General features: G+C 38.4%; 2 protein-coding genes across 2 annotated transcripts; both read left to right on the top strand.

Moving 5' to 3' along the window:
• Positions 1–61: 61 nt before the first annotated feature.
• LOC140229300 (uncharacterized) lies at positions 62–6,064 on the top strand. Its single transcript, XM_072309574.1, has 5 exons — positions 62–127; positions 1,731–1,928; positions 3,582–3,629; positions 4,598–4,708; positions 5,671–6,064. Exons 2-5 carry the CDS (start codon positions 1,818–1,820, stop codon positions 5,782–5,784), a joined length of 384 nt encoding a protein of 127 aa, XP_072165675.1. The 5' UTR covers positions 62–127; positions 1,731–1,817; the 3' UTR covers positions 5,785–6,064.
• Positions 6,065–13,986: 7,922 nt separating this feature from the next.
• LOC140229302 (glutathione S-transferase 3-like) lies at positions 13,987–21,109 on the top strand. The gene is made up of 5 exons (XM_072309576.1): positions 13,987–14,227; positions 16,139–16,231; positions 17,954–18,072; positions 18,677–18,781; positions 19,920–21,109. The coding sequence occupies exons 1-5, from the start codon at positions 14,095–14,097 to the stop codon at positions 20,082–20,084; spliced, it is 615 nt and encodes a 204-aa protein (XP_072165677.1). The 5' UTR covers positions 13,987–14,094; the 3' UTR covers positions 20,085–21,109.
• Positions 21,110–27,789: the final 6,680 nt, after the last annotated feature.

Consider the following 27,789-nt stretch of genomic DNA (forward strand, 5'->3'; position numbering starts at 1 on the left):
ATATTTCTAAAGAAAAAAACATAAATGTATTTATGAATATTCATTAATCTTGTGACTTCGTTCGGTGATGTAGTGTTGAAATTTGGCCGTCGAAAATAACAGTCTATTATTCTCTAGAGTTATCATTGTGAGTACCGCTTCATGTACATGAGGTTTTGATGTTCATATATGTGATGCCGTAAGTTTTGTTTTGTTTCTGTTGAAGATGGGATATACGAGTTTGGCGTGCCATCATTACTGATGAGTAGTAAGGACAACAATCCCACGTATTCATAATCCTGTAGTGTTATCATTAACAGTGCAACAGCATTGCCCTAGCTAGGCCCTACTAGGCCTAGCGTTTAGGCCGAGACCCCCGGCCTCGCCCCGGGCCGCGTCCTGTATCATCAGTACGACAGTAAATCCTGTTAGGACTTAAATTTTATCTCAAAATTGTATTGTAGACCCCCTATGAATATAGCAGGCCTGTAGCTAGGGCAGGGGGGCTGGGGTTGGGTTCACAGGGCAGGGAGTTCTACGGAACCCCCACCCGTACCTGCCCCAACCTCTTTATTATATATTTAAAAATTATAATATTAATTTAAATGAATGTCATTGTCAGCCCGCGGCCACGATGACACGACTCACGAGCTCAAGTAAATTAAATAGATTTAGGCCTACCGGTAGTTGAAAAGTTAAACTGGCATAAATAAATTGCGATTTTCATTTGATACCACTTCATTCACCAGCTTTTCACTGCATACTGTATACGCCATATATTTCGCGAGTGTAAATTTTCGCGAATCTAGAATTCCCGACGATTTTGCGAGTGTTTAAAATTGTGATCATGGAGTCCTGTACTGAACAAAGAAATGTACATGCGTACGACAAATTCACATCGAGAATAGAGTCGATATTTTCGTGTGTCTTTAATTTCGCGAATAGCACCCGACTCGCGAAATTCGCGAAAATAAAAACCTCGCGAAATATTCGGCGTACATGTATACAGTACTTCAATTATCTATTTCATTTTGTTAGAAGGACAGTGTGTGCAGCTTGCATGTGCATGTACTCATTATTGTCTCTCTGGATCTGGAGGCTAGTCTGCTCTGTAGTTGAACTTTTCTACAGGTAGACTTTTAATATATACTCTACATGCAATTTTAAAAAAGAAATCCTAGGCCTAGTATAGTTACAGGAGACGACCAGAAGTTTTCTTCTGTTGTATCGATTTTGTTTAAATCAAAATTTTGTTATGAATAGCTGATAATTAGATACCATATTGTATACTTCAAAGATGTCTCGATAATTTTAGTCATTGGATTTATTTTACTTTGTTGTTATGAAATGTTCATACAACTGTGTTCATTGAGTGTACTTTAGTGGATGGAGAGACACCAACAGAATGTTGTCTGATAAGACTGAAATGAATCACAACGACAAACCCCTTTAATCAATGTACCAAGCTGAAGTGTTACAATTTGTACAATACATATGACGTATATGTTTCTTCTAATTTTGTCAGACAGAAGTACAGTATGTTTTATATATTGTAATGTAAACTGCACTCTCGTTGACTTTATTGCTTGAGCTTTTAATGCTGGCATCAAGTGTTTCTACTTTCAATATCTATTATTGAAGAAAAGGACAGATCTGTGTATCATAGATCTAACATGTAATTTACTAAAACCTAATACAGAATATCCTTCCCTTTCTAATTCTACCCCTATTTAATGTGTTCATCCCCAAAGGATGGTCTACCATTTGTGTCTTCATCAAGGTGCTTTGAACAGGGTGTATTGCGTAAAGTGTTTCAAACAGTGGAGAACTAGATCATCATGAGTGAGTCTGAGCCTATATTTGGAGAAAATTCTGGAGATGGTAATTCAGCAGCGGGGGATGCATCACAAGGTCCCATGTACCATGACTCAACCCAGTCTCCCAGAGCGGTAAGGAGAGCTTTGAACATTTATAATTGCCTATGTCATACAGACATTAACTCTGAGTTCATGTATCTACATCTGTGTAAAAGATCATACATGTAGTAATTGTACACACTGGAATATTCAAAGAGCCTTGGGAAAAATGAAAAGAGGGGGGGGGGAGAGACAATTAGTAATGATAGAACAAACTATAATGAAGCTTATGTACAGTATAATGCAGATCTATCTGGTTTGTGGTTTCTTTTCTTTTTTTTTCTCTCTCTCTCTTTCATTATTGACAAACTACTGTAAAAGTGGATATTTTCGCGCGACTAATTTTTCGCGCTTGGCCAGGTCAGAAGAGTTTCGCGTGTTTTTAATTCCGCGGAATCTAGACATCACGCACAGGGACATATGGCAAGCAAAAATATTCGCGGGATTTTATTTTCGCGCTAGTTTCTGGTTGCGCGAAATGCGCGAAAGTTTCAACACCGCGAAAATTTCCACTTTTACAGTACTCAGTTGAAGCCAGCACTTTTGGGTAATCCTGTGCTGTAAAGTGAGTTGAGCATCATGGGTAATGCTTACTGTTGGAAGATGGTGCAGTCAAAGCATACATCGGCATGTAATGAATATATGCCTGTATGTTGCAATTATATGTACAACATTGCAGTGTATGTCCATTAGCGTATATACGAGTGAGGAGAGTGTTTCAAGATTAACATTTTTGTCGTCTTCATTTAAGTTATCTGCTGAATATGCTTGCAAGTTTAGCTGTAATTGTATTTTAATCCATTGAAGACTTGTCTTGAGTATACTGAGGAAAGTGTTTAAAGGGAAGATAAACCCCAAGAGCAATGTGGCTTGAGTGAAAGCAGGAACATTAGTAGAACACATCAGTGAAAGTTTGAAGAAAATCCGACAATCGATGCAAAAGTTATGAATTTTTAAAGTTTTGGTGTTGGAACCGCTGGATGAAGAGACTACTAGAGGTTATGACGTAGGAGTGGACAACAATTTACCAAGAAAATATAAAGAAAATTCTACAAAAATCCATTTTTCATGAAAATTACAAATTCCATCAACTTGATATTGACATATGTAAAGAGTAGCAATTATTCCCCCTGCTTTCTGAAAGCGGTTCCTCCATTGCTCTTTCATAATTCTAGAAAAGTGAATTTTTGTTGAATTTCCTTTACATTTTCTTTGTACAATTGTATTGTTGTCCACTCATACGTCATATCCTCTAGTAGTCTCCTCATCCAGCGGTTCCAACACCAAAACTTTAAAAATTCATAACTTTTGCATCGATTGTCCGATTTTCTTCAAACTTTCACTGATGTGTTCTACTAATGTTGCTGCTTTCACTCAATCCACATTGCTCTTTGGGTTTACCTTCCCTTTAAAGGAAACATGTTATAGCAAAATCAGCTTGTCCTCAATGGGTTAAGAACAATGCATTTTTTATGCTTTTAGTGATCATAGGTCACAAAATAGATTCAAGGCGCAAAATTTACAGTCCAGTTTAGTAATAGTGAATTCTTTTAGTACAGTGTACATATATATAAAAATTGAAAGATTAATGTGTGAAACAAAAATGTGTAAATATCTTTATTAGAAATGTATGTATTTCACTTGTATATCTCTTCTGTGCATCTTTCTATTTTCTTTTGATTGCAGAGATGCCTGTTATATTCCTTCATTGGTGTCATTGTCATCAATGTACTTGTGAGTATATTATATTTTACTGTTGATGTTCCAGGATGAACAAGTAACCTACAAGTGTATCAACGTTTTCTAAGCCAGCTGTATGCAGTAATTTAGTTGAAATTTATTCTGTGAACTTAAAAATATACCAGCAAATGAATTGCCTACAGTACCACTTGAAAGGAGATTGTGTTTCATCTGCTATGACTAATGATGGTTAAGTAAGAACAACACCAACAATACTACTGGCAATGTGCAGTTACTATTGCCAACAGTCAAATTTGTAGAATATGACCTGCAAGTACAAGGATAAACATCCTGCAAATGGGGAGGATCACATTGTCCCAACTGCACTCTGATACAATCAAGTGGACCCTAAACCTTGTCTAGGCTAGAACTGATGAAGATGTGATTTATCATGATCCAAATTATTGTTACCAAAATAAGATCGGACAAAAGAACAGTACCCTTTCCTGTACAGTCTGTATATGAGCTATGAATGAGAAAATATTTTATTGAAGAGGTTGTGCTTAGTTTGTATGTTTTTTTTAAAGCATGTCTGGTAGGTGTCGCAAGCTCATATCAGAACTATGCTGGTCTATGTTATTAACACATTTGCAACAGTAACATGTAAACGTTATGTTCTGCATTGAGCAAAATTTCTTCTGTACCCCTTTCTGTGGGAATATGCAAGCATACATACATATAACATATAATATATATGTTTAGAGGTGTAGCCTTGTGTACTGGTAATTGAAGTACAGCCAAACCCTGCTAGAACAAACACAGATACAAGAAGATTTTGTTAATGCAAGAGGATAATATTACCTGTAAATCTGTGATTATAATTCCCTCATTTCCTTGTCCGTTTTAAAAAGAGCTTGCACTGAGAAAATTCTTTCAACTCAACAATCTTGCTATCATGAAAGTGTTCCTGTACGTGTGCTTTGGAGTTGCTCACACTGGTTTTTCTCCACACTGCCCTCTAGATTGCACTGATCCTGTGCTTCTACCAGGGTGCAAACACAAAACGGGATGGATTCCTCTACTTCCTCATGGCATGCGTCCTCATCCTCCTTGTAGTAGCAGAAATTCTCATGGTATGTTACAATAGTCATTATCTCTCAGTTCTGGGGATGACTGATATCAGTATGGCTCTAGTGCCACATTGGGCACTGGAATTTTTTTTCATTACATTACAATAATGTGTAACTTCCTGCCTTTGGTCTCGTGTTACGGCTTCTGCCTTTATCCAAAACCTTTGTGTAAAAATCTAGGGAACAGTCATATTTTGAAGATCATCTACAGAGCCAGAAATAGTGCCAGATGGAATTAGCAAGTTATTTTGTTTTGTTTTGCGTGTTTGTTTGTTTGTTGTTGTTGTTGTTTTGTTTTTTTTTTGTGAAGAAAAGACAATTGTAAAATAAATAGTGATGTGTATTTAAAAAGAATTTCTAATTCATTTCTGTGCTATTTTGCATTGTTGACAATAGCGTCGGGTTTGTGAATACCAAAAGAGATGACTCAATCACTCATAAAAGGAGGTTTCTCATGTACTTTTAAATGTGTAATTTCCACGCCAATATTAGTGTCGAGAGTATCGTTACACACCCAATTGTTGTACTCACACTTTTTATATGCATACTTATTATAAGTTACCTTTTTTGTTTTGTTTTTTATCTTTCGAGACTTGAGGTATGAAAAGAAAAGATAACTTCACTCTGTTTTAGGAAGCTTCAAATTGTGCTCAATAGTGAACAACATTGGTACACTAAACTCTGTACTCAAAGTCTTTAATACTGTGAATTCGTAGTTTGGTGATAGAGCAGGGACCTTGATTTTTGTATCATTTATCGTGCTAACTTTCCTGCTACAAAAACGAAACTACATTCATAGAAATAGAAAGTATTCCTGAATGTCTTCCTCCAAGTTTGAATTAAGATATTAATACACATGTATAAAGATCTGTGCTCAAATGGAAGTTTAGGTAAGCATCAAATATGCTGTGAAATCACTCATCCCCCTGTTATGATATTTTTTGTGCTTCTCCCTACCTCTGCAGATCCCAATGTTTAAAAGAGGAGATTTTGCCAAAGAGAAGCACTGGTTCCTTTACTTCATGGGCTTCTGTATCTTGCTGGAGGCGATATTTACTGACGTTTTAGTCATGAATTAGTAAAGAAATCTACCATGAACTCTTTTGAATACTGACACGAAGCCTTGTGTGTTCACAAAGATGTTCTTTTTACCTGACGGCTATTTTTCAGGTTCCAGGCATATTGAGTGGTCTAGCTGACCCGCAACAGGAAGTCACTGAATGTTTGCATTGCAATTAGAATACATTTTATATTTAATGCAATCAATCATTTGTGGTTTGCTAAAACATGCAATTTGCCTTATGCTAATTTTGCCATGTTGTTATTCTTGGGAGACCTAGCGATGTGCTGTTTATGAACTCCTGCAATCAGGAAAAAAAAAATGTATATACACGTATATATATATATATATATATATATATATATATATATATATATATCTATGTATGTATATATATATATATGTATATACATATATATATGTCATAGTATACTTAAGTAGCACATGTAGAGAATTACTGATACCTGGTATGTATTTCTGCTCTTTGTCTAAACCAGGATTGAAAGTTGAATGTTCAAGGAATGGCTAACTGAAGAGTGTACACACCATTTAACTAGCAACCCTTTTAAAGTATAAACTCTTGTACAATATCAGGGTTTCATAAAGATAAAATGTAAATGTACTTTGAACTATGAGGTGAGAAAAATGCTTAGATATGAAAGTTTGTGATATTAATGTTCTTTATAACTAGAGTCTACTTAATACATGTATCAGTTTTTTATAAAAAGTAAAATGCAGGTGGACTTTGAACTATGAGGCAAGAAAAAATTCCTTGACATGAAAGTTTGTGATATCACTGTTCTTTATAACTAGAGTATACTACCGTGAGGAAAAGTTAGAATTTGTGTGAAGAAAGTTTCAACAGATTATAGCAGTGAACAACAGAGATCCAAAGCATAATTTTGGTGGAAAATGTCAGGAAAATGAATTAAAGGGAAGATAAACCCCAAGAACAATGTGGATTGAGTGAAAGCAGCAACATTAGTAGAACACATCAGTGAAAGTTTGAAGAAAATCGGACAATCGATGCAAAAGTTATGAATTTTTAAAGTTTTGGTGTTGGAACCGCTGGATGAGGAGACTCCTAGAGGTTATGACGTATGAGTGGACTACAATATCAAGAAAATATAAAGAAAATACAAAAATCCATTTTCCATGAAAATTACAAATTCCATCAACTTGATATTGACATATGTTAAGGGTAGCAATTATTCCCCCTGCTTTCTGAAAGCGGTTGGTCCACTGCTCTTTCATAATTCTAGAAAAGTGAATTTTTGTTGAATATCCTTTATATTTTCTTTGTATTGTTGTCCACTCATACGTCATATCCTCTAGTAGTCTCCTCATCCAGCGGTTCCAACACCAAAACTTTAAAAATTCATAACTTTTGCATCGATTGTCCGATTTTTCTCAAACTTTCACTGATGTGTTCTACTAATGTTGCTGCTTTCACTCAATCCACATTGCTCTTTGGGTTTACCTTCCCTTTAAGTATTCCCTTTAAGTATACACTGCATTATATACATGCATGCAGTACTAGTATATAACACCATGAATAGAACAGTATTCAGTGCAGATTGTTCCTCAGCAGGGGAGAATTCAGTGACTTTCAGTGAATGATGATACATCTTTGTGTGCACCCATTCCTCCAGGACCCATTCAGCTTTCATGGGTCATTGACCTAGGGGAGCCATAGCTTGCGTCAAAGACCGTCTTCTCGCCATTTCTCGTCATGGAATCCATAGATGTAATACAATGCACTGACAAACGATGCAACCATGAATTGAAATTTTGTTTTTTATCATACTTGCCATACCCGAAAGAAAAAACAGAAATCTATTTAACATGTTCTAATCCTTATTTTTGCTTTGATATTGCCTATATCTGGATTACATGTGACAGTGATAGTGTTTATCCTGTAAAGGAAATGAGACTACATGTGACTACATGACAATAATGTCGCCATGGTGTGTATACAGTATAAGGTTTTGCACGTCATAAAAGTGCACCATTGTTTGCCTACCCTATACGTGTAGTGCAATGAGTCAGTGACACTTTATCTTGTTTAGTGTGAACAGGGAGGTGTCACCTCCCTGGTGTGAACAAATGTTTTATTCCACGTATCTGATAAAAGTCCAGTCTCTAAATTACACTTACATACAAACATGCATGCACACACACACATCCACATACATGATATGTGTGTATTCATCTATAAACGTTGTAATGTACAACCATGGAGCTACAGTAGCTCCATGGTACAACTATAACTGAATCAATACAGTACAGTGAACTCTCTTTAAAATGAACACGGTTATAACGAAACTCTCGTAAAACAAAATCAATTTTCAGGTCCCCAAATCATTATCTGAATATCTTTTCTTACTTAATTATTCGTCTGTAACGAAATTTCTATAGAATGTGTATAAACCAAAGAAAACTGCCGGTCTGAGGATTTCGTTGTACATAATGGGAGTCGCCTGTACACAAATTGGATACTGTTTAGTAATGTTTAAAGTGCAAAATTTGAAGGGCAATTAAAAACATGCAACAAGATAAAGGGTTAAAGCTCACATGTTCAATGATATTACACCCTGAAGATGTGCAAAGATGTGTTTTTATGTATTGTTGCTCTGTCTTCAAAATTTATATATGGAGGATGAAGCCTCAAATTAGTAAAGTACACTTTGTATCGTGACATGACAAATGTCGTTTTATCTTTTTATCTTTACATGTACATGTAAATACTTAATTACAATGTACATGTCTGTATTTCAAATTTTGAGATACAGCTGTCTTGTGTCATTCCAAATACAGAATGAATAAATTTTTGTACGAATCCATTCATGTACGACATGATTTTGTGGTGTACGTGCACATTACGTGCACATTACGTGTCTTGTAAGTATAAAATGATACTTACGTCGTACATGTATTCTGACTAAAATCGTGCAGACATCTTTGGGAGTGCGTTCAATGTACTTGAACTTTGGAAATTACGGATTATATAGATAGATCAACATTTTTTTTTTCCTGTGTCGTAAGTATTCACTCCACTTTGAATACACAAGTTCTACATACATGTTCGTTGATTTGGCGAACGTAGGCCTACAAGTTATATGTTGCCTTGTAAATACAATGTACACGTACATTGTAATTATGATTGCGTTGAACGCTACATGTATTGTAACTGTAAGATACACACTGTACGTAGAAACCGCTCTATGTAATGTTAGAAAGCATATACATTGTAATTCCGACAGGAATTCAAAGTTTAGTTGATGAAAAATCGGCTTTGAAATGGCTGGGATATCCGAAAATAAGGTATAATCCTAATAAAAGGTGGGTCCTACCTTTTATTAGCATCGCTTTGTTTTGAATATCTTAGCCATATATCTCAAAGCCGCAACTTTCATCATAAACTTTGAATTCCTGTTAGAAATAGATGTATATGGTCTTTCATTATTATATTTCATAAACGATTTCTCATTATCTCAACAACAACAACAACAAAACCAACAACAATGAACGTTGGAAACCTGAGGCACCATCTCAACCGACACTGTACCCATCCCATTGACCTAGGGTGGCTCATCTGACTACATGCAGGGGGGGGGGGGGGGGGGGACCTTGAAACGGCGTTCCGATGAAATCTGATCCGACAAGCTCCATAGACTCGCACTAAGGTTCACCAGGGAGGTGACTATGCCTCTCGCCTCCCTGGGTTCACCGATTGTAATACCAACGCCAGAAGAGCCCCAGACAGAACCAAAACTCGAGTTAACCTGTTCGATGATTCTTTAAAGCTCTTTAACTCTTTGAATGCCACGTTTATTTCCTGTCCATAGGTTAGTGTGTGAAATTTGTGCCCATTTGAGTCGTTGGTACATAAAGAGTTAACTGTAGGAAATTCAACAGGCTGTCATGCGGACATTGTGATCGTGTCAAGCCGACGCGTCTGCTGGACACGCTCGATAGTCGTACAACACAAGTCTAACACACTTAGGATTGACTTGTGACACTTGTCCGACATCGACTGGACTTTGGACTGGAAATAACGTTTAACCGGGTATGAGTAAGGAGGTTAACGGAGTCAAAGCGGAATACAGTCTATTCCCATTTTATCCCATGTCCGACCCCGCCACTTGAAAATGCATATTATCATGTGCCAATTGGATCTGCCCCACAAAATAGGAAGACAATGGATTCATGTCTCAGCGTTAATAACCACTCACTTTCTAAGGAAGATATATACATATATTTTTCATGATGATGGTAATTCTTTTCGGGAATTTGACACATCAGTCATTAAGGACATAGGCCTATTACTTATGGACTGTAGCATACTAGTTTCATTTGTCGCCATTAATCGGAAAAGTGATATAATCGGTTGTCCAGGAGGGTACAATTTTCAAACACTTTCACAACATACACCTCAGATTTGCACTTTATAGCACATGATTGTTTCTGAACGGGCTTGACCTTTGCGATATAACATGTATCAAGTTATAATTGCATGCTTTATCAGTTAAGTTTTACTTTAATAAGCATTAACCGTAAGCAAAATATCCTCAACATTATGTTAGTGTTCAAAATGAATTTCAGATTGATTGCTCAGGAAGATGGCGGCATCAAACTCCATGTATACATGTATAAAGGTGCAAAATGGATCTGTAACTTTTAAGCATTCATAGAAAACGGCTGTTTGTATCCAGTAAACCGGTCCTGTAATGTGTTCAGATTTTATGCATGCTTTATTTGCAAAAGTTGCCCTTAAACAACCACAAAGCTTGCCGAAGGCTTGCCCTACCTATCAACAGCTAGGTGAATTCATGTCTATGGAACATAACTACATGTATAATGGGAGGGGGTAGGTGAATGAAAATACGATTACCTCGTTACTATAGGGAAAGAAACACTCATAAATTGTAATAAATCACAGAAACGGTCTGTTAATTGGAACGCCATCTCTTGAACCTCCTTGGTACATGTATGACCAAGGAGATTCAAGAGAATTTAGTCACAACGTATTTCCTTTGAATCCATGCTTGATGCCGCCTTTCAAAAATATTTGAAGTGTGTGGTTAAAGGACAAGTTCACCTTCATAAACATAAGGATTGAGAGAATGCAGCAATATTAGTAGAACACATCAGTGAAAGTTTGAGGAAAATTGGGCAATCGATGCAAAAGTTATGAATATTTAAAATTTTTGTGTTGGAACCCGCTGAATGAGGAGACTACTACAGCTTGTGAGTCATATGCGTACAACAGTATAAAGAAAATGTAAAGAAAATTCAACATATTTTCACTTTTTTCGCATAATAAAATAGTACTTGACTTGCCTCTTTCTAAAGGCAGGGGGAATGATATTACCCCTAACAAGGTCGGTAACGAGTCAAGGGAATGTGTACTTTTTTCAAAAGATGAAATTTTGTGAAATTCTCTTTGTATTTTCCTTATATTGTTGTACGCATGTGACATCTAAGTTATTCATACAATGCAGTAGTCTTCTCATACAGTGGTTACTGCATTAAAACCGCAAAAATTCATAACTTTTGAACGGATTGTCCGATTTTCCTCAAACTTTCAATGATGTGTTCTGCTAATATTGCTACATTCTCTCAATCCTTATGTTTATGAAGGTGAACTTGTCCTTTAACTGGAGCCGCCCTGCAGATAACGAAGACGATTAGCCAGTTCGTATACTTCCACTTTGCGCGTGAGCAGAAAAAGGCTAGTTTTACCAACAGGCATAATGGTACATGTATTTAAATTCACTGAAATAAGCATCCGTGATGCAATACATGTGAATTCATTTTCCTGAGACAGTGGTGCTTGCCAGCACGTGAATGCACCTGACAGCAGGCCTGGTATTTTGGCAAGATTAACATAAAAAGTTTGCTAAAGCATGCATAGCAATTCAAAACTAAGAAATGGACGCATCCCCAAGTTGACAGACCATTCTGGTCACCTGGTCCACGCAAGTTCATTCTTTCTTTGAACATGAATTCCATAAATTGTTACCGATACGTCGGGTAAGTTACGGGTATACAACCGAGGAAAAAGGTCAGTTGTAACAATGTGCTCATTGGCTAATTACAAACTGGCCTAAGTAATTCATGCTTCATTGCATAATAAACAGCCACTCTGTGCCTATGCCTTTATGATGGCAATTTATACTTTTCGCCATCCCTTCTTATAACCAAAAGATGAGCGGCACATCTTGCTGGAAACACGGGGCTGCGCGAATAAAAATTGTTCAAGATTGGTGATGAAATGACTTGCTCGATTTTACATGTGTTTGCACTAATCTGACATAAAACTTAAACAGTGAATTTACACTTGACGATTATACAGTTGTACCTCATATTAGTTTCATAGAAGGGAAGTGATCTGAAAATATGATTAATAGGTTATTCAGTGAGGGTACAGTTTGATATTTTCACAACATAATACAGATTTGCACTTTTGCTCATAATTTTGTTTCATACGATGTTTGTATCATTAATTGATTTCCATGTCATTTGATAGATAATCAAGTAAGATAAAGCGGACATTATATAAGCTCTCAAAATGAATCCCTAGCAGATTGCTCAGGAAGACGGCGGCACTGATTTAACCCCGATCAAGAAACGCACAAATGCACCTGCGAATTCTTTTACAAGTGTATGCTGTCATAAAGAAAATTGCCAGCTGTTTGAATAATACAGCCAGTTAGAACCCCGCGTTGAAACTCCATCTCTTGAACCTCCCTTTATGCATGCTCAACAGTGGCGTATTGAGCGGTGGCAAAATCTTCGTGTGGCCATTATTTTTCCGTCTTGTAGATTGAAGATTTCATATTCGTGTCTGATGAGTGTGTGGGTTGTGTGCCACTAGTGCGCGGCCCTGCAGGCATCGTATAGGACCTATCATTTTTCTTTTTTTTTTTATTTCATTCATTTTATTTCCAACAATGCAAAACATTTTCATACACAAAATAATACAATATCAATACAACATAGTAACAAAGAAAATACGTCAAATTAACAGTACTACGCATCACAAAAGCAGATGGAATTGAATTAAAATTAAAGTTGCAGGAAATGGAAGAGACATGCTGCAAAGCAGCTTCGGCTGTTGATTGGTTACTTTTTTTTTTCAAGCTCGGGACCATTTCCCCAAAATTGAAAATTGTTCCATCTTGCCATCTCGTCAATTTCAAGACAGTGTGACACCACGAGCAAGATATTCAATGAATGCTTTACACCCGGTGAACGAATTTTTGCCGAAATTGTGTGCAAAATTGTTGTAGGCCTATTATACATAATACATGTATTAACTTTTTATGAGATAGGTGCGACATGTAAACTGATAATTTCATTAATGCAGTCATTGTTCACCAACTCAAAAAGATTTTAACAACTAAAATTTGGCTTGTTTGTTTGTTTTTTGTACAATCTTAATCATCAAGTTCCATTCAACATTTCCATCTCAACATTTCCTCTGAAACATACACGACTTAGTATTGTAAATAAGAACCACTTCTTGATCTCCAGACCTCCTTATCGAACAATCATGCGATGGAAGAGGGGCTTGGAGAATGGAACATTAAAGCCAGTGGAATTTCAAGCATTGAAACAAACAAACAAACAAACAAACAAACAAATAAAGAAGCTAGATTTATTCATCTGTTTATATAGGAATTTTAATTGCGACTTTGGTTATTCTACGAGAAGGGCGGGGGGGGGGGGCGGCGACACTACTACGGTGCATCTTGCAAAAAGGGTTCCATGACACTTGCTCCTGCGACAGTATTGCTCCCATGTCATATCTGCACGTTAAGCCAAACATAAATTACACCCACAGACTTAATATTAACCCTTATCCTAATCCTCACATCAAACTAAACCGGCTAAAACCCCATCACAACCCTAACCCTAACCCTTAGTCGTTGGAGAAAATATTACCAGAGTAAAGGGGTAGCGCCCGGGGATACCGATACAGCGCAGGTTGCATGCCTCCACGTTCGATGGGGTGTAGTACTAGAGGATCAATTGCAATCATCACTGTCTGCATGCGTACTGCGTGCATGTGGACGACACACACGAGTCAGGTGTGTATAGAATGTTAATGTGGGACGTGCGTAATATGACGTGTGTCTACTACTAGTACTAGTATCCTGTGTAGCGGCAGTAAATCAGGGGGCGTCTGACGTGACTGACTATCTCGAGCGCTTCGTGTGGTTAATTGGTTTACGTTCAGTGAGTGTGAGGCGAAGTGCTCTGTGCCCACGAGTAATACTAGGCTAAGTAAAGTAAGCAGTGTGTACACCCTCCAAATACAACCATGCCTAACTATAAGTTAACCTACTTCAATGTCAAATATCGGCCTGAGATCACACGTTTGATGCTTGTCGCGTCAGGGACGGATTTCGAAGACTGTCGTGTGAATGACTTGACTGAGTTGAAAGCCAATGGCAGTGAGTATTATTACTTCAGGAGGATACAGGCACGAGGGAGGTGGTATTGATAAAGGGGCCAGGGGACTGGCGATCCGGCCGGGATCGCGGGAGGGGCCTTTGGCCGTGTGGGAAAGAGGCTCCTATAAACTGTAAGGAGCGCTCCGGGGTACGGTTTTATAGCCGTAGGGATATGGAGGGCGGAGGAAGGGATGTATGGTGAAATACTAGAACAGTACCTTGTATTGTCAGCAGCACTCGGTATAACATAGGCCTATGTTTTGGTCAGTGTTTCATGGCATTTGACTTTCTATGACTCTTTTATACAGGCAGACCGTATGTAATTAGAAAAAAAAAAGAAAAAAAAAAGCGTTTTGAGAGTTACAATAACGTCCGAGATGTGTACGCCGTGCATGGGTGTCTCAAAGTGTTGTATGTAACTTGCCTGTAGGTGAATGATTGGTGGCTAAATCTTGTTTGAATGGAGAATTGTCATAACCTCACTTGATCATTCCCTTACCTAACCATGTGCCCCCAACCCCCCCCCCCCCCCCCCCGCCTTGCCAGGTGGTCTAAGCGCACACAACTTATGCTTGTTCCAGATTTTGGGTCAAGATTGTGACCCGTTCACGGGCTTTTGGAGGGAATTCTAGCCATCAGAATTACCCCTATCACAGATTTTTGGGAGGGAAGATAGTAAAATTACTCCCAGAATGAAGGAAGAGTTCCGAGGTGAAGATTGTCCACAGTTTCAGTCCATGTGGACAGGAATAGACTTTCTCATTCTGAATATATACCAGAGAAGATTGACTTCCCTGGGGAAAGAATGCCAGCTCGGCGTGTTTTGCGGGAAAAATGCTCAGGTAGGAAATGAATTCGGGAGAATCGGAACAAACTTGTACCAAGAATCCGCACTACCTCTAGGCCTATTTTGGGTTTTTTTTTTAACCCTGTTCATGCAGGACCCTATTTCAGGGATGTTGGGGAAAGATTTGAAAACCACACCAAATGAAAATTATTTCGAGGAATATCCTGTAAGACCCCATATTTCAACGATTTTCGGGATTTACCCTCTCTTTCCCCCTCCCGCATTACTCATAATTTATGGGGACGTCATCTCTATAGAACTGTACACTCGTACAATTTTGTTTTTTCCTTATCATTATTATTATTATTATTATTATTAGTAGTAGTAGTAGTAGTAGTATCGTAGTAGTAGAAGTAGTAGTAGTTGTTGTTGTTTGGGGGTTTTGTTTTGTTTTGTTTTGTTTTGTTTTGTTTTGTTTTATAGTAGATACCGTATTGGGTATGCCCACGTATGCTAAAAGAAAATGACTACCGGTAGACTTAATCCCGTCCCTATATTGAAACTAAATTCGCCATTAGCACTGCTGACGGATAAGAGGTCGTATAGTCTCTCTTCCTTTCTTTACATATTACATGCGTATGCATCGAAAGTATCAATCTGACCTAATGAACTCCACGTTAGGTTTGCAGGCGCGTGGGACATATAGGTCTGTGATGTGGTAAAGCACTGCGCAGGCAGTGTAATTACCGTGCATGGATGAATACTAGAGTGTTTTAACAATACGATGATAAAGTTGTAGTCTTACGAGACCTGCTGCGACCCACTACTTATTATTCTTCTAATTACTCTTACTTAATATGATCCTGATATGCACCACTGAATTTACAGTGTTCACGAAAAGGGAACGGGAGGAAGGCTCATGTTACGTTGCTCATGTGTGTTATTATTATTGTTTTGTTTGTATTTTGTTATTGATCATATCATTATTATCATGATTAGAAGTAGTAGTAGTGTATTTATTGGCACCAAACTTTATTGCGTTGCTTGTACGTATATTAGGCGTACTTCACTGACAAAATCGTGTTTGAGATGATCCTAAATATGCTTTGTTTTACGGGAACCAGAGCTCCCTCTCGGGCAGGTGCCAATCTTTGAAGTCGACGGCCGTTTGATCATACAGAGTCGGGCTATCCAGCGGTATGTTGCCAGAGAATTTGGTAAGTTGGCAAAGCGGACTCCGGTGTTAACATGCTGGATCATTATTTTATTGATATAGGCCGTTTTAAAGCCCAGGGTCCACCATGTTGATAAGACTTGCTGATAAATATTGTGTTGTTTTTTTTTCTGATTCGTCCCCCCCCCCATCGACAAACTTTTTAGTACCGTCTCTTTGTGTCATGAAAATATTTTCGAATTAGATATATAAAACATTTGCTCTCTGATTTTCATAGTATGTTTTCGATACATTACATTTGATACTTCTGGTATTAAAAAAATTAAAACAAAACAAACAAAGCAAAGCAGTTACATAAAACATGCTGAGTTCAAGAGTTTGCAAGATACCATTAGTATCATTAATGATGGATTTGGTAGCGCAAACAAACGTCAAAGGGCGTTTTGAGCAAGCACATGTACAGAAGTTACCTCGCTCTCAATCCGTGATTTTGTATGATGGCGGCAAATTCCGTCATGCTCATGTAGATGCTAAAATGTGCTCACAATTGCATATTATTTGATTTCTTTGAAATATCCGGAGGCAGTCCTTTTTTTCCTCGTGATTTATGTCTGTAAGAGTGGTCCACATAAATATCTTGTGGAATTACGCTCGGCGGCCGGGAGTTCAGTGCAGATAACAAACACGCCACACTGTCACAAACACATCTTCTTTTCCCCTTTGTCACTGACGTCTTTCAAAAGCATTTCCATTCATTCTGATTCGTAAGCAACTATACAAAATGAGATAAAAGAAAGAAAAAGAATGTATGTGATAGAGAGAGAGAGAGAGAAGCAGATAAACCAATCCTTATGCACATTGTTATACAGTACGCGTAGTTGAATATAGGCATTCTTAAGCATTCGTGTGCATTTGAGAGAAAAAAGAAAATCTTTTGTACCATGTACGCTCCAAACTTCTGTGTTCTACGAGCATGTATGGCTTTAAGCTGTCTCCAAGGGAAAATGATCAGCATGAAAGCGCTGCTTATGATACGATCCGATCATTATCGGCAGCCGGCCTTTTTTTATGACTGGTCGTAAAAATTGAACTATTCCACTTTGTCACAACATTTTTCCATTTTTTTTTTAAACCACGCTGGTATGATATAGCGTTGTACGGGTTTATAAGGGTATAATTTAATGTATTCTCTCCGAATGGCACAGGAGGCCATATGTGTGTGTCCAGCAGACTGTGCATATCCCATTCTAAAAATCTCGTTAGAACGATTCAAGAAAGAAACAACGTGCTAACGTTTTCCTAGGTATGGGTTAGTTTGTGTAAGACGAAGTGTTTGATAAGCTTATTTGTCCCCCAAGATCAAAGATCACTTGAAATGTCATTTCCAGTTGTGTCTTCTGCTAGGCATTATGTCCAGTCATTGTGTGTGTGTGAGAGAGAGAGAATGATTTGGTATTGTTCTCCTTGGTGGTTTGTTACATTTGTATATTTTTTAAAATCATAAATATTACAATGTTTTGGGGGTGATACATACAACAAACAATCATTTCCTCCTTTTTATACATACATACAACTGACACATTTATAGATTAATACGTAATACAGCATGGTATAATGTATGTGAAGCGTGCATGGAATAGAAGAACAGCAATAGAGACAACGCTTAAAATATCTACAAAGGGAGATCCACCTAATTAAGAATCAAGTCGACCCCCAAATCAGAAATTGTTCATATTCTTAACGCTAAAAAATGTTCTCCTTCAAGGTTTCTACGGAACGACGAACGATGAGCAGACGGAGATCGACCAGGTGACCGAGACGTTCGGCGACATTCTCGATTCCTCGGCGCCATGGCTCTACAGAGAGAAGGACTTGACGAAGAGGGTATATGATATGCACCTGTATTCATATATTTATATATATATATATTATATAAGAAGAATGAGTCTCAAATACGCCATCTGTAGATCCAACAAGAAGGTTTTTATTCACAAAATTTTCAACCTGCCTCGGACCTTCGTCAGTGTAGTGTATATATATATATATATATATAGATATAGACAGATATAGATAGATATATATATATATGTATATTATATATGTATATATATGTGTGTAATATATATATATATATATATATATATATATATATATATATATATATGTAGAATACCAAGCTAAATGTGTTTTGCTTAACTTTTTTTTTTGAAGGAAGATAATATACATGTATTATAAAGGTGTTTTTTTTCTTAATCTGAATTTTTCCTATTTTTTTTTAAAGACAAACATAGTTTCCCTGAGAAGGTGTGTCACATTCACACATGTTCATCCGTTTGTCCTGTTCATTTCATTCAGTAGTGTCGTGGAACATGTAGATATTGTCGAACAATAACTTCTGTAGTCTCAGTCGATTTTCACGAATACAAGTTGACTATTTTCATATTTTGATTACCTTCCCCCCCCCCCCTTTTTTTTAAATCTATCGCAGGCTGAAATCAGGAAGGAGTTCGAAGAAGTGAAGGGACCCAAGTTGTTTGGTTTTCTGGAGAAGAAGCTGGAAGCGAGCTCCTCGGGGTACTTTGTGGGCGACAGCGTAAGTTTTCTGATTACATCCTTTGAAAACATGGCGGAAGTGACGTATGGGTTGCCATAATCCTCACTCTCTCGCCGGCCGAGAACACTGAAATTATCCTATGCGGTCAGCAGTTTTACATGTACAGGATTGAATGATGTATCAACACAATGCATGAGATTAAGTACAAGTTGTACGTACATTGTATACTGTATTGGATTTGATGCATGTCGTACCTTGCTGCCATAAGCAATCTTGATTAAAAAACCTTCCCGTGTCCTCGTCATAAGGGGCAACCAAATCCTCGTATTAAGCCGTGCATGTGGAAGTGGAAGTTTCATAATCTTTGCCTCATTAAGTTCTCTTTTTCACACACACATATATATATATATATATATATATATATATATATATATATATATATATATATATATATATATATATATATATTTGGGGGGGGAATGAAGGGGGATTAAACGGTGTCTTTGAAAGCTGATGAAATTCTACTTTAGCGGAATAAAATGATTTCATCGTGATATGCTGTAAAATAAAGTTCGCATTTCAATGATTGATTTGCCTCCATAGCATTCAGGTATTGTGAGCTGGCAGAAATTTTTAATTAAAGCACGATCCCTGCTATAATCCTATTAAGTTTGTAAATATTTAGCAATTGTTGTCAAGACACCGAGTTAGTAACTACAGATAATAAGCCATTCAATATAATTTCTTTGTAATTTGACATTTAAACGCATTTCACTTGTGAAAGCTGAAGTTGGTCGAAACGGGAACAGTTTTTAGGGCTTCAGAATAATGTGGACAGCTAGCTTCTTATGAAAGAAATCGTGTTTATGTTGTATATTATGTACCCAAGCATTGCCATTTTCCATGTGCCATTCCTTTCGTTTATCGGCCCTGGGAGTAAGATATGAAACGGAACAAGGTACGAGTTTCACACTCGGTGACTCCAACACATGGACAAAGACCAATGCGGCACGACTTTACAGCTATTAGGGTAACAAATAGTGCCTTATCATAATTTCATATAACCCGGATGCTTCACAAAAAAACAACATTGCAGTGATAGCCATGTCCATCTCTCTGTCCTCGTAACCTTTCGAACTTGTCTATTCTTTCTCCAATTCCAAACTGGGCGTTGCAGCTAACTCTCGCCGACTTCGCAGTCTTCAACGGCGTCGACATCGTGGGCGGCCACATGCCCGACCTCTTCAAGCCGTTCCCCAAGCTGCTCGAGCACAAGGCCAAAATTGAGGCCAACGAGCGCATCGCAAAATACCTCGCCACCCGGCCAAAGACGCAGATGTAGAATCACACTAACTCAATCCGTCTACCTCGCATAATACAATAAATAAACCGTCACGTGTCTACCATTGCTTCCCCTTCTGCTTCCCCCGACACACTTGATTTAGAACGTTGTTCCCTCACGTTCGGCGTTGGTTGATAATTATTTTGCTACAGAAGTGTATTTCTGGTACATGTATTTAGAGAAGCTGATCGGGGCGTAGATCTATTTTCATCCAGAGAATTTAGGTAATTCCATTGATGATACGAGGGCTATGTGCCCAAGATTGCATTTCGTGAAGAATTTCGTCTGTTAAAGCAACTGCGCTTGACTAGCTACAAACTATGGCTATTATAATCGTGAAAGTTTGATTCGGACAGTAATTACTATGTTTTAACCATGCGCAATTTCAAATAACTCTTGAATGGTCAGCTGCAAAATGGCTGTTGAGTGTTTTGGTTCTGATTTTTTTTTTTTAAGGCTGTGTTTGTTGTATTTTTACCATAGTAATGTTTCAAAATACCGAGTGATTAACCGCCAAATGGCTGTTTTGATCGGGAGAATTTGATTTAGACCGTTTTTATTGTGTTTTTAGCATGCGATATTTGAAAGAACCGAGTGTTTAGCCGCAAAATGGCTATTTATGATTGTGAAAGCTTTTATCTACAAGGAATAATTGTGATGTACGGGATGTGATCTCTGTCATCACTGTCCTGACACTCCATGTCAGAGCAATAATAGGGAGCTTTAGATTTTAGACGCGCGGACGTTCGAAGGGGAAAAAAAATGCTCTGAGCGTGCGCAGAAGCGCGGGTCTCCCGATGCGCTTCTGCGCATGCTCAGAACATGTTTTTATCCCCTCTGAACGTCCGCGCGTCTAAAATCTAAAGCTCCCTAATCTCTCTTACACTGTATCCAAACTACAAACAGATCCCACAGACTTACAGCTGTATTTTATCGGAGCCCGTCACTCAAAATTTGACCGACTGCCCATATACATTCATAATGTATATAGCCCGTTGTGAAAGAAGCTCAATAAAAAGTTGTGAGTCTACACTCATGATGTGAAGTTGTCTGTTTTGTGAATTTGCTGAAACACTAGCGAGCTTCAGATCTGCGACGCGAACGCTAAGACGACACCTCCTCCTAGGTTGGACAATGGGAACAGCTGTCTCAAGCATGTGCAGAACACCATTTTTTTGTTTTGTTTGCCTAATAGTGTCGTCTTTAGCGTTCGTGTCGCAGGTCTAAAGCTCGCTTTTAACAAAGGATGTACATGTGTGTATATATATGATATATATATATATATATATATATATATATATATGTGTGTGTGTGTGTGTGTGTGTGTGTGTGTGTGTGTGTGTGTGTGTGTGTGTGTTGACCGTGTATCACAAAACGAACAAGTCGCACACACTGATTTTGTGTGATGACTGGAAATAGGTGAAATGGGTCAACCTAGCCAGTCTTGACTTTTTCATGTTTTCTGAAAGAACAGGTCTTCTACATTATGCAAAAATTTGGGATCATAAAACGAACAGGAAACTGTGTTTTTAGCAGTTTATCTCGAACACTTTTTTATAGAATAGTGTGATTACGTGTGACTTTAGAATCCATTTTCATTTCTTAAAGACCCTGTGCACACTCTTCATTTTCAACTCTAATAACTCTAGAAAGGATGATGGTACTGCTTTGAAAATCAGCATTAATTAATATGAACAGAATGTGTGGATAAAGCATGCTAAATTTCAGCTTAATTTGATAATCGCTTCATTGTCGTTACTTTGCTGGTTTATATCCTGTTTGATCTTTTTTTTTTTCTGTTTGTTTTTTGTCCCATTCATCGCACAGTTGGAAAAGTGTTGGTAAAGATTAAGCGCTTGAATAGACTCCTGTGCTTCAAAGCCTCTTTTCTCAGTTCACACTTTCCCTGAGTGTGTGCTTTCATTCAAATATTTAGATAGGTTTTAAGAGTCCATTTGATACATCATTTTAAAGTTTAAAGTCTGCTCTTTCAGAACATGCTCTAACTATAAATCCGTGTCTGGCAACTTTTTGTTCGTTTTGTGATGCAAGGTCACAATACTATAGGAAGGGGAAACTTCTATATCCAATCAAAAAACTTAAAAGGTGCCAACGTATCCATTGGAAGAGGCTGTTTGCATCTCACATTTTGTTTACTTTATGCCAGAATGATATACACGTACACACACTATTAAGATCTTTTGATTGTCAAGACTAGGGACCCGTTTCATAAAGATTGATCGTAAGAATGATCTTACGATTTATGCGATTCAAAAAAAAAAAGTCATGCTCAATCTGCCATTGAATTTGTGCCCTAAATCAAGCTTGGGTATCTTTATGAAACAGACTTACGATCAGGATTGATCTCAGGCACGATTTGCTGAGTTACGCTCAATAAATCGAGCGTAAGTTCAATCTTAACTCTTTATGAAACAGGCCCTAGATGTTACAAGGGCTTTTTACACTTGTAAATTTTTGCTTAGCCCCGGACTATCGGTGGGGCTAAGGGGGGGGCCTTAGCCCCACCGATAGTACGGGACTATCCTTAGCCCACTTTCTGTTTACACTCGTTTTTGCCAAAGTGGGCTAGCCCCACCGATAGTACGGTACTATCTGGCCCTGCAAAATAGCAGGGGTTAGCACCGCAATTGCGGTGCTAGCACCGCAATTGCGGTGCCAAGCAAGTGAGTGTAAACAGAACGAAAAAATAATCCTGGGCTAAGCGACGGAGACGAAGTGCGACCCTCACTGACCAATCAGAAACGAGGTAATCAAGTGCTGCCGGTGCGTGCGTGTACGTTTACAGTACACAGCGTAATTATGAATATTCATGTGGTTTGGAAAGTCCGGGGCTAAGAAAGACGAGTGTAAAAAGGTCAGTTTTCTCCTTAGCCCCGGACAAGAGATAGTACGGGACTAATTGGCGAGTGTAAAAAGCTGAAAAAATTGGTACGGGACTAACGATAGTCCTGGGTCAGAGAAAGTCCGGGGTTAAGAAACACAAGTGTAAAAAGCCCTTAGATGCCCAATGTAATATGATCGCGCTAGTGACAGGGGAGGTGTATTCAATTCTCACATTACCATCGGCATCTCGTATACCTTACGACGTGTACGATGTCAATTTCAATTTAAAGGAGACCTCCTGATGATTTTCAGACTTTTACATATGAACAACTGTAAATTAGTTACACAGAACACAGAGTTTCAGAATTTGTAGTGATTGGGATGAGAAATAGGAGTGTTTTTAAAACTTTTAACAAATCATAATGAACGAGGATGATGACATGCAGCCTCACTACAAGAATGCATGAGTAGGGGATCAAGGAAGCAGAACAAAAGAAGAAAGCATGCATTAATTCTACACAGGTGGGCATGTGGTATGATAATGAATTACATTGCTACATTTCTGAAATATGTGAAGCTCTACGTCATCATCTTTGTTCAGTGTAATTTGTTTTAGGTTTTTCAGAGTATTGATTTCTCTGCTCAAGGACCACAATAAATTCCACAAACATGGAGCTGTTGATTTATGTACTAGAGGATGTGATGTGTAATTATGAAAAACGTCTGGAATGCCCCTTTAAGACATTAGTGTGGAGTGTTAACCCACCCTAGTTTGATAGAAGTCAGAAGAATAATCACGACTGGGTACACTGTACTAACGTATCATGACGTATACCATGGACCTAATATACGTACACATGGACTGTTCACGGCAGTCTTTCTTTGATGTAATGATCGTCACCGACACCTGATTATGTGTATCTTAATGAGTACATTCAGGTGTAACGATTGTGTGATCATGTATCGTCACTAACAAAAGGATCGTTTCCCTCATTTCGGTCTTGTTTTGCTGGTGTGCCTATTTCAGACGGAAATGTCTTTGAATAAATACAGTTGATGAGGAGCAGCAAACCTGAGATCATGACAAATTTTGTGCCAAAAGATGGGTAATTGCTGATTCGCACATTTTTGCACACGCATAAGACCTTGCCTAATGGCAAGATATATCTGTTCTCTACCATTACCGTCCCTTTTTGCTCTGGAATAAGCTGGAGAAAAGTGAAATATTGAGATCATAAATGACAATCGTTCTGCCAAAATGTTAGCTTTCTTTTAAAAACTACCTGCTTCTCCCAAGAGAAATTGCTTGAGGTATGATTTCCTAACATACACCACAACTGTACATTCACTTTACTTGATTTTTGTGAGTTATTTTCTTATGCGCATATAGTTTTAGATTTCTCGAATCTCCGTCTTGTCCTTCTCCCGGCTTGCTGGCGGTGACGATCATAGGATAAAAGCAGTGAAGCATGCTAAAAATGTCTTTGTGGCATTTTTGAGATGTACGGGTGCATGAATTAATTAACGATACGATGAATGTCCATGTGTATTTAGGTCCATGCGTATACCAATACTCTAATACGAAATGCCCCCGGGGAGGGGCCTCTAAACCGTGTGTCGTAGGAGGTTACACCATATGGAGATACCTCCATGGTTATACACCTTGTACAGTGTACACGAAACCAAACTGGCAGCACAAGGGAGCAGCAGCACAATATGAATTGCGCCCCCTGTATGTCGACACTGTTCCCGCAAAACAAACGGGGGGGGGGGGGGGGGGGGGATAGGAATATTATAAGAACATTGTCTAGATTAACGGGTACACGCCAGATTAACGAGTACACGCCACTTGACTGATGAGTACATTTCAATAGCGCCCTCAACGAGTAAAATACAAATACACGTAGTGGATAAAATAAAACTGTATGAAGGTTGCAATGTGACGAGCAAATTAAGACGCCAAACCAATTTCAAAACATGTAATATTTACCATAATGTGGGTACAGTATTATGACTAAAACGCTTGTAATATTCCAATTATGGTTCTTTTGATTTCATGAGACACAATAACATTACCATGCTTGTTGCAGCTTTTACTGACGTTCAAAGATTATTGTACTTTGGTCCCCGATATTCATATTCAATCCGATTCCTTTTTCTTACTTGACTTTTGCTTCCTGCTTAGTAAGAAGTGAAAATTCTGACCGGCTCATAATGGAATTCCCCCCCCCCCACCTAAAAAACATAATGATAATAACTTATATTATTCGAACTAAACATCATATTTCTGATAAATAAACTGCATTGTACACTGAACAAATGCACAGTATCAACGAGTTACAAAAACATTCACAAATGAAATAATCGATGCATTGACCATCAGCTGAATCAGTGTGCTCAGCGCTGTTGTCTCTCGAGGGTCTAGATGTAGTTACGCCATTAAAGAATATTACAGACAGGGAAATAGAATAATAGAATAATAAAATAATAGAATGACAAAAAATACAATAAACGGTAGCTGAAATTCTAATTATATGTTTCAGTGTGGAAAAGTACAATTTCCTTTTTTTTTCGGGGGGGGGGGGGAGTTCAAACGGCTACAACAGCAGCGTGATACTTCCTAATGTCATGTATTCCCACTTCAGATACACTATTTAAGTCAGAGTTATCTTGAATACGCAATTTGTTCTAATGAGAATGTTGTGCGAACTGACCACAACGATAGACACCTGATAATCTAGATCGATCGCAATTACTTCCGAATTTATGAGGTGCTCCATATTTGTTGTCATTGGTCAGTCACGTCACGTGTGAGTGAGAGGAAGGGAAAACTGAATGACGTCAGATCTTCGTGTATGAGCTCTATTCTTGCTTTGCATTGCGAGTTCCAGGGTTGGTCTGTTCACGTTGCAGGATTTTTTTTTTTTAATTCTATGACTCAGGGAATTGAGCCCTGCCTTCCTGCATATCTAATGATAAAACCTGAAGGTGAATTCTCACCCTGAAGTAACGATGCCACTTTTGGGAAGGATCTTTAGGTGTTCGCCTATAGCCAACTCCAAACTCAAAGACGCGGCGAACTTTTATAGAGCTATAAGTGGCAGTGGGTCGGATACGATCATGGTGGCGACTGGACAAGGGAGGGGTGTAGCATGCCAAAATCATTCGTATGTATGAAAGCTTATGAAATCTGATCCTTGTGGATTGTTGTTATAGAAATGTCATATTGAAATGAGACACAGATTTTATAATTCACGAAAGATTGAAACGAGTAGTAGTTGGGCCTATCTTAGTTAGCTCTTGTTTGGACAAAACTTACAGGTTCAAATCCAATGCGTTTCTTTTTGTGTCATAGCGAAGACATAGGATGTACCTCACATAACCCATCAGGGAGGATTTGGGCCTTGGAGCATTGCTTCCTAGTAACTTGACCTGATTTCTGACCTCGACCATTAGGATCCCAGCCCTTCTTCCGATTTCGTATTCATGGGATGACCGCGATAAGACCGCCTTTTGGCAAGGTAGTAATTCCCTCATTGCCAGGTCTTTCGGAGGAGACTTAGCCCTCGGTCCTGTAGAAGAGTCATACCCCGTTATTGCAAGCGCGTGAGGAACCCACTTCACTTTTCTCGTAATGAGTAAGGGAAAATTCCGTTAAAGTGCGACGTCAAACACACAAAAATTGACTGAGACGTTCGGATGATACGATGCCTACAATGGATCACAGTAACTTAATTGACTATTCATTGTCCTGGTAGACCATGAGTTTGCCAAATAATAGATAATACAATATACACAAATGATGCAGAGGACCGAGCGGATCTGTAAGAATTGGATGCGCGATCGAGTTTAACTTTGTAATTGTTCGTTTGATAAAATGGGCCCGTAAAAGGCGTAAATACATGAAATTCACCTTTTTGCCCCATCTTGCATCCGGCACATCCATAACGTACAAGGCTTATTGAGCCATGCGTTCGGATTTTACCGGACGTACGGCCATGCGTTTTTATTCTACCGGACACATGGCTCAGTGTGGACAGGGAGCTCACCTCCCTGGTGTGGATCAGTAAAAATCAATACACGATGATTGACCAATCAGATTGCAGAGATTCTAAAGCTCATTGCCAATTATTAGTAATAACTTTGAACTTTTTTTTTTTTTATAAGTGCCCCTGAAAAAAACACACAGTATACACGGAATAAAATTGAGTCCCTTAGAAGATCATGATGTACAGTATATTCATCTTAGTATATCAAGCGCAAGGTAGTGGTATATAATGTGGAAATAAATTCAACCTGCCTCGTCCCGCATAAGTATACATGAAAAATCACTGACTGAATCTCGATGAAGCAAGCATTTTCTGTGGTTTACATGCTTTAGTCTTTCAAGCGGGATATATGACAATGATGTATATATTATATACATATATATATATATATTTATACAACACCTCAGAATGATGTCGAATTGTGATTGGCCAAGAACATGTCACATGACATTCAATAGAAAATACCTATCAAACTCATTGAGAGTGACAGCCATGCAATAGGCCCCTGGCATTGGCCTATTGCACGGCTCGAAGGTACTATAGCACGGCTTCGCAGGGGGCTACTATTGCACGGCCGCTCACTGTAGAGTTCTGTGGCTCACACTAGCAAAGCGCCATGCAAGCAAACTACGTGCTGGCCGGCTGCTGGTCTCACAGACCAGGCGCGGCGGAGTACTGCAACGTTAACACGTGTACGCGCAGCTAGCTACCTTACCTAGCTAGTTTTAGTTGCATGTATTGCGGCCTTACCTACTGCTGTGTTTTTACATTTGACTCTGATCTGCTACGTGGACCACAGTGATCCCAAAATC

This window comes from Diadema setosum, chromosome 5 (assembly GCF_964275005.1).
Source record: "Diadema setosum chromosome 5, eeDiaSeto1, whole genome shotgun sequence".
Lineage (NCBI taxonomy): Eukaryota > Metazoa > Echinodermata > Echinoidea > Diadematoida > Diadematidae > Diadema > Diadema setosum.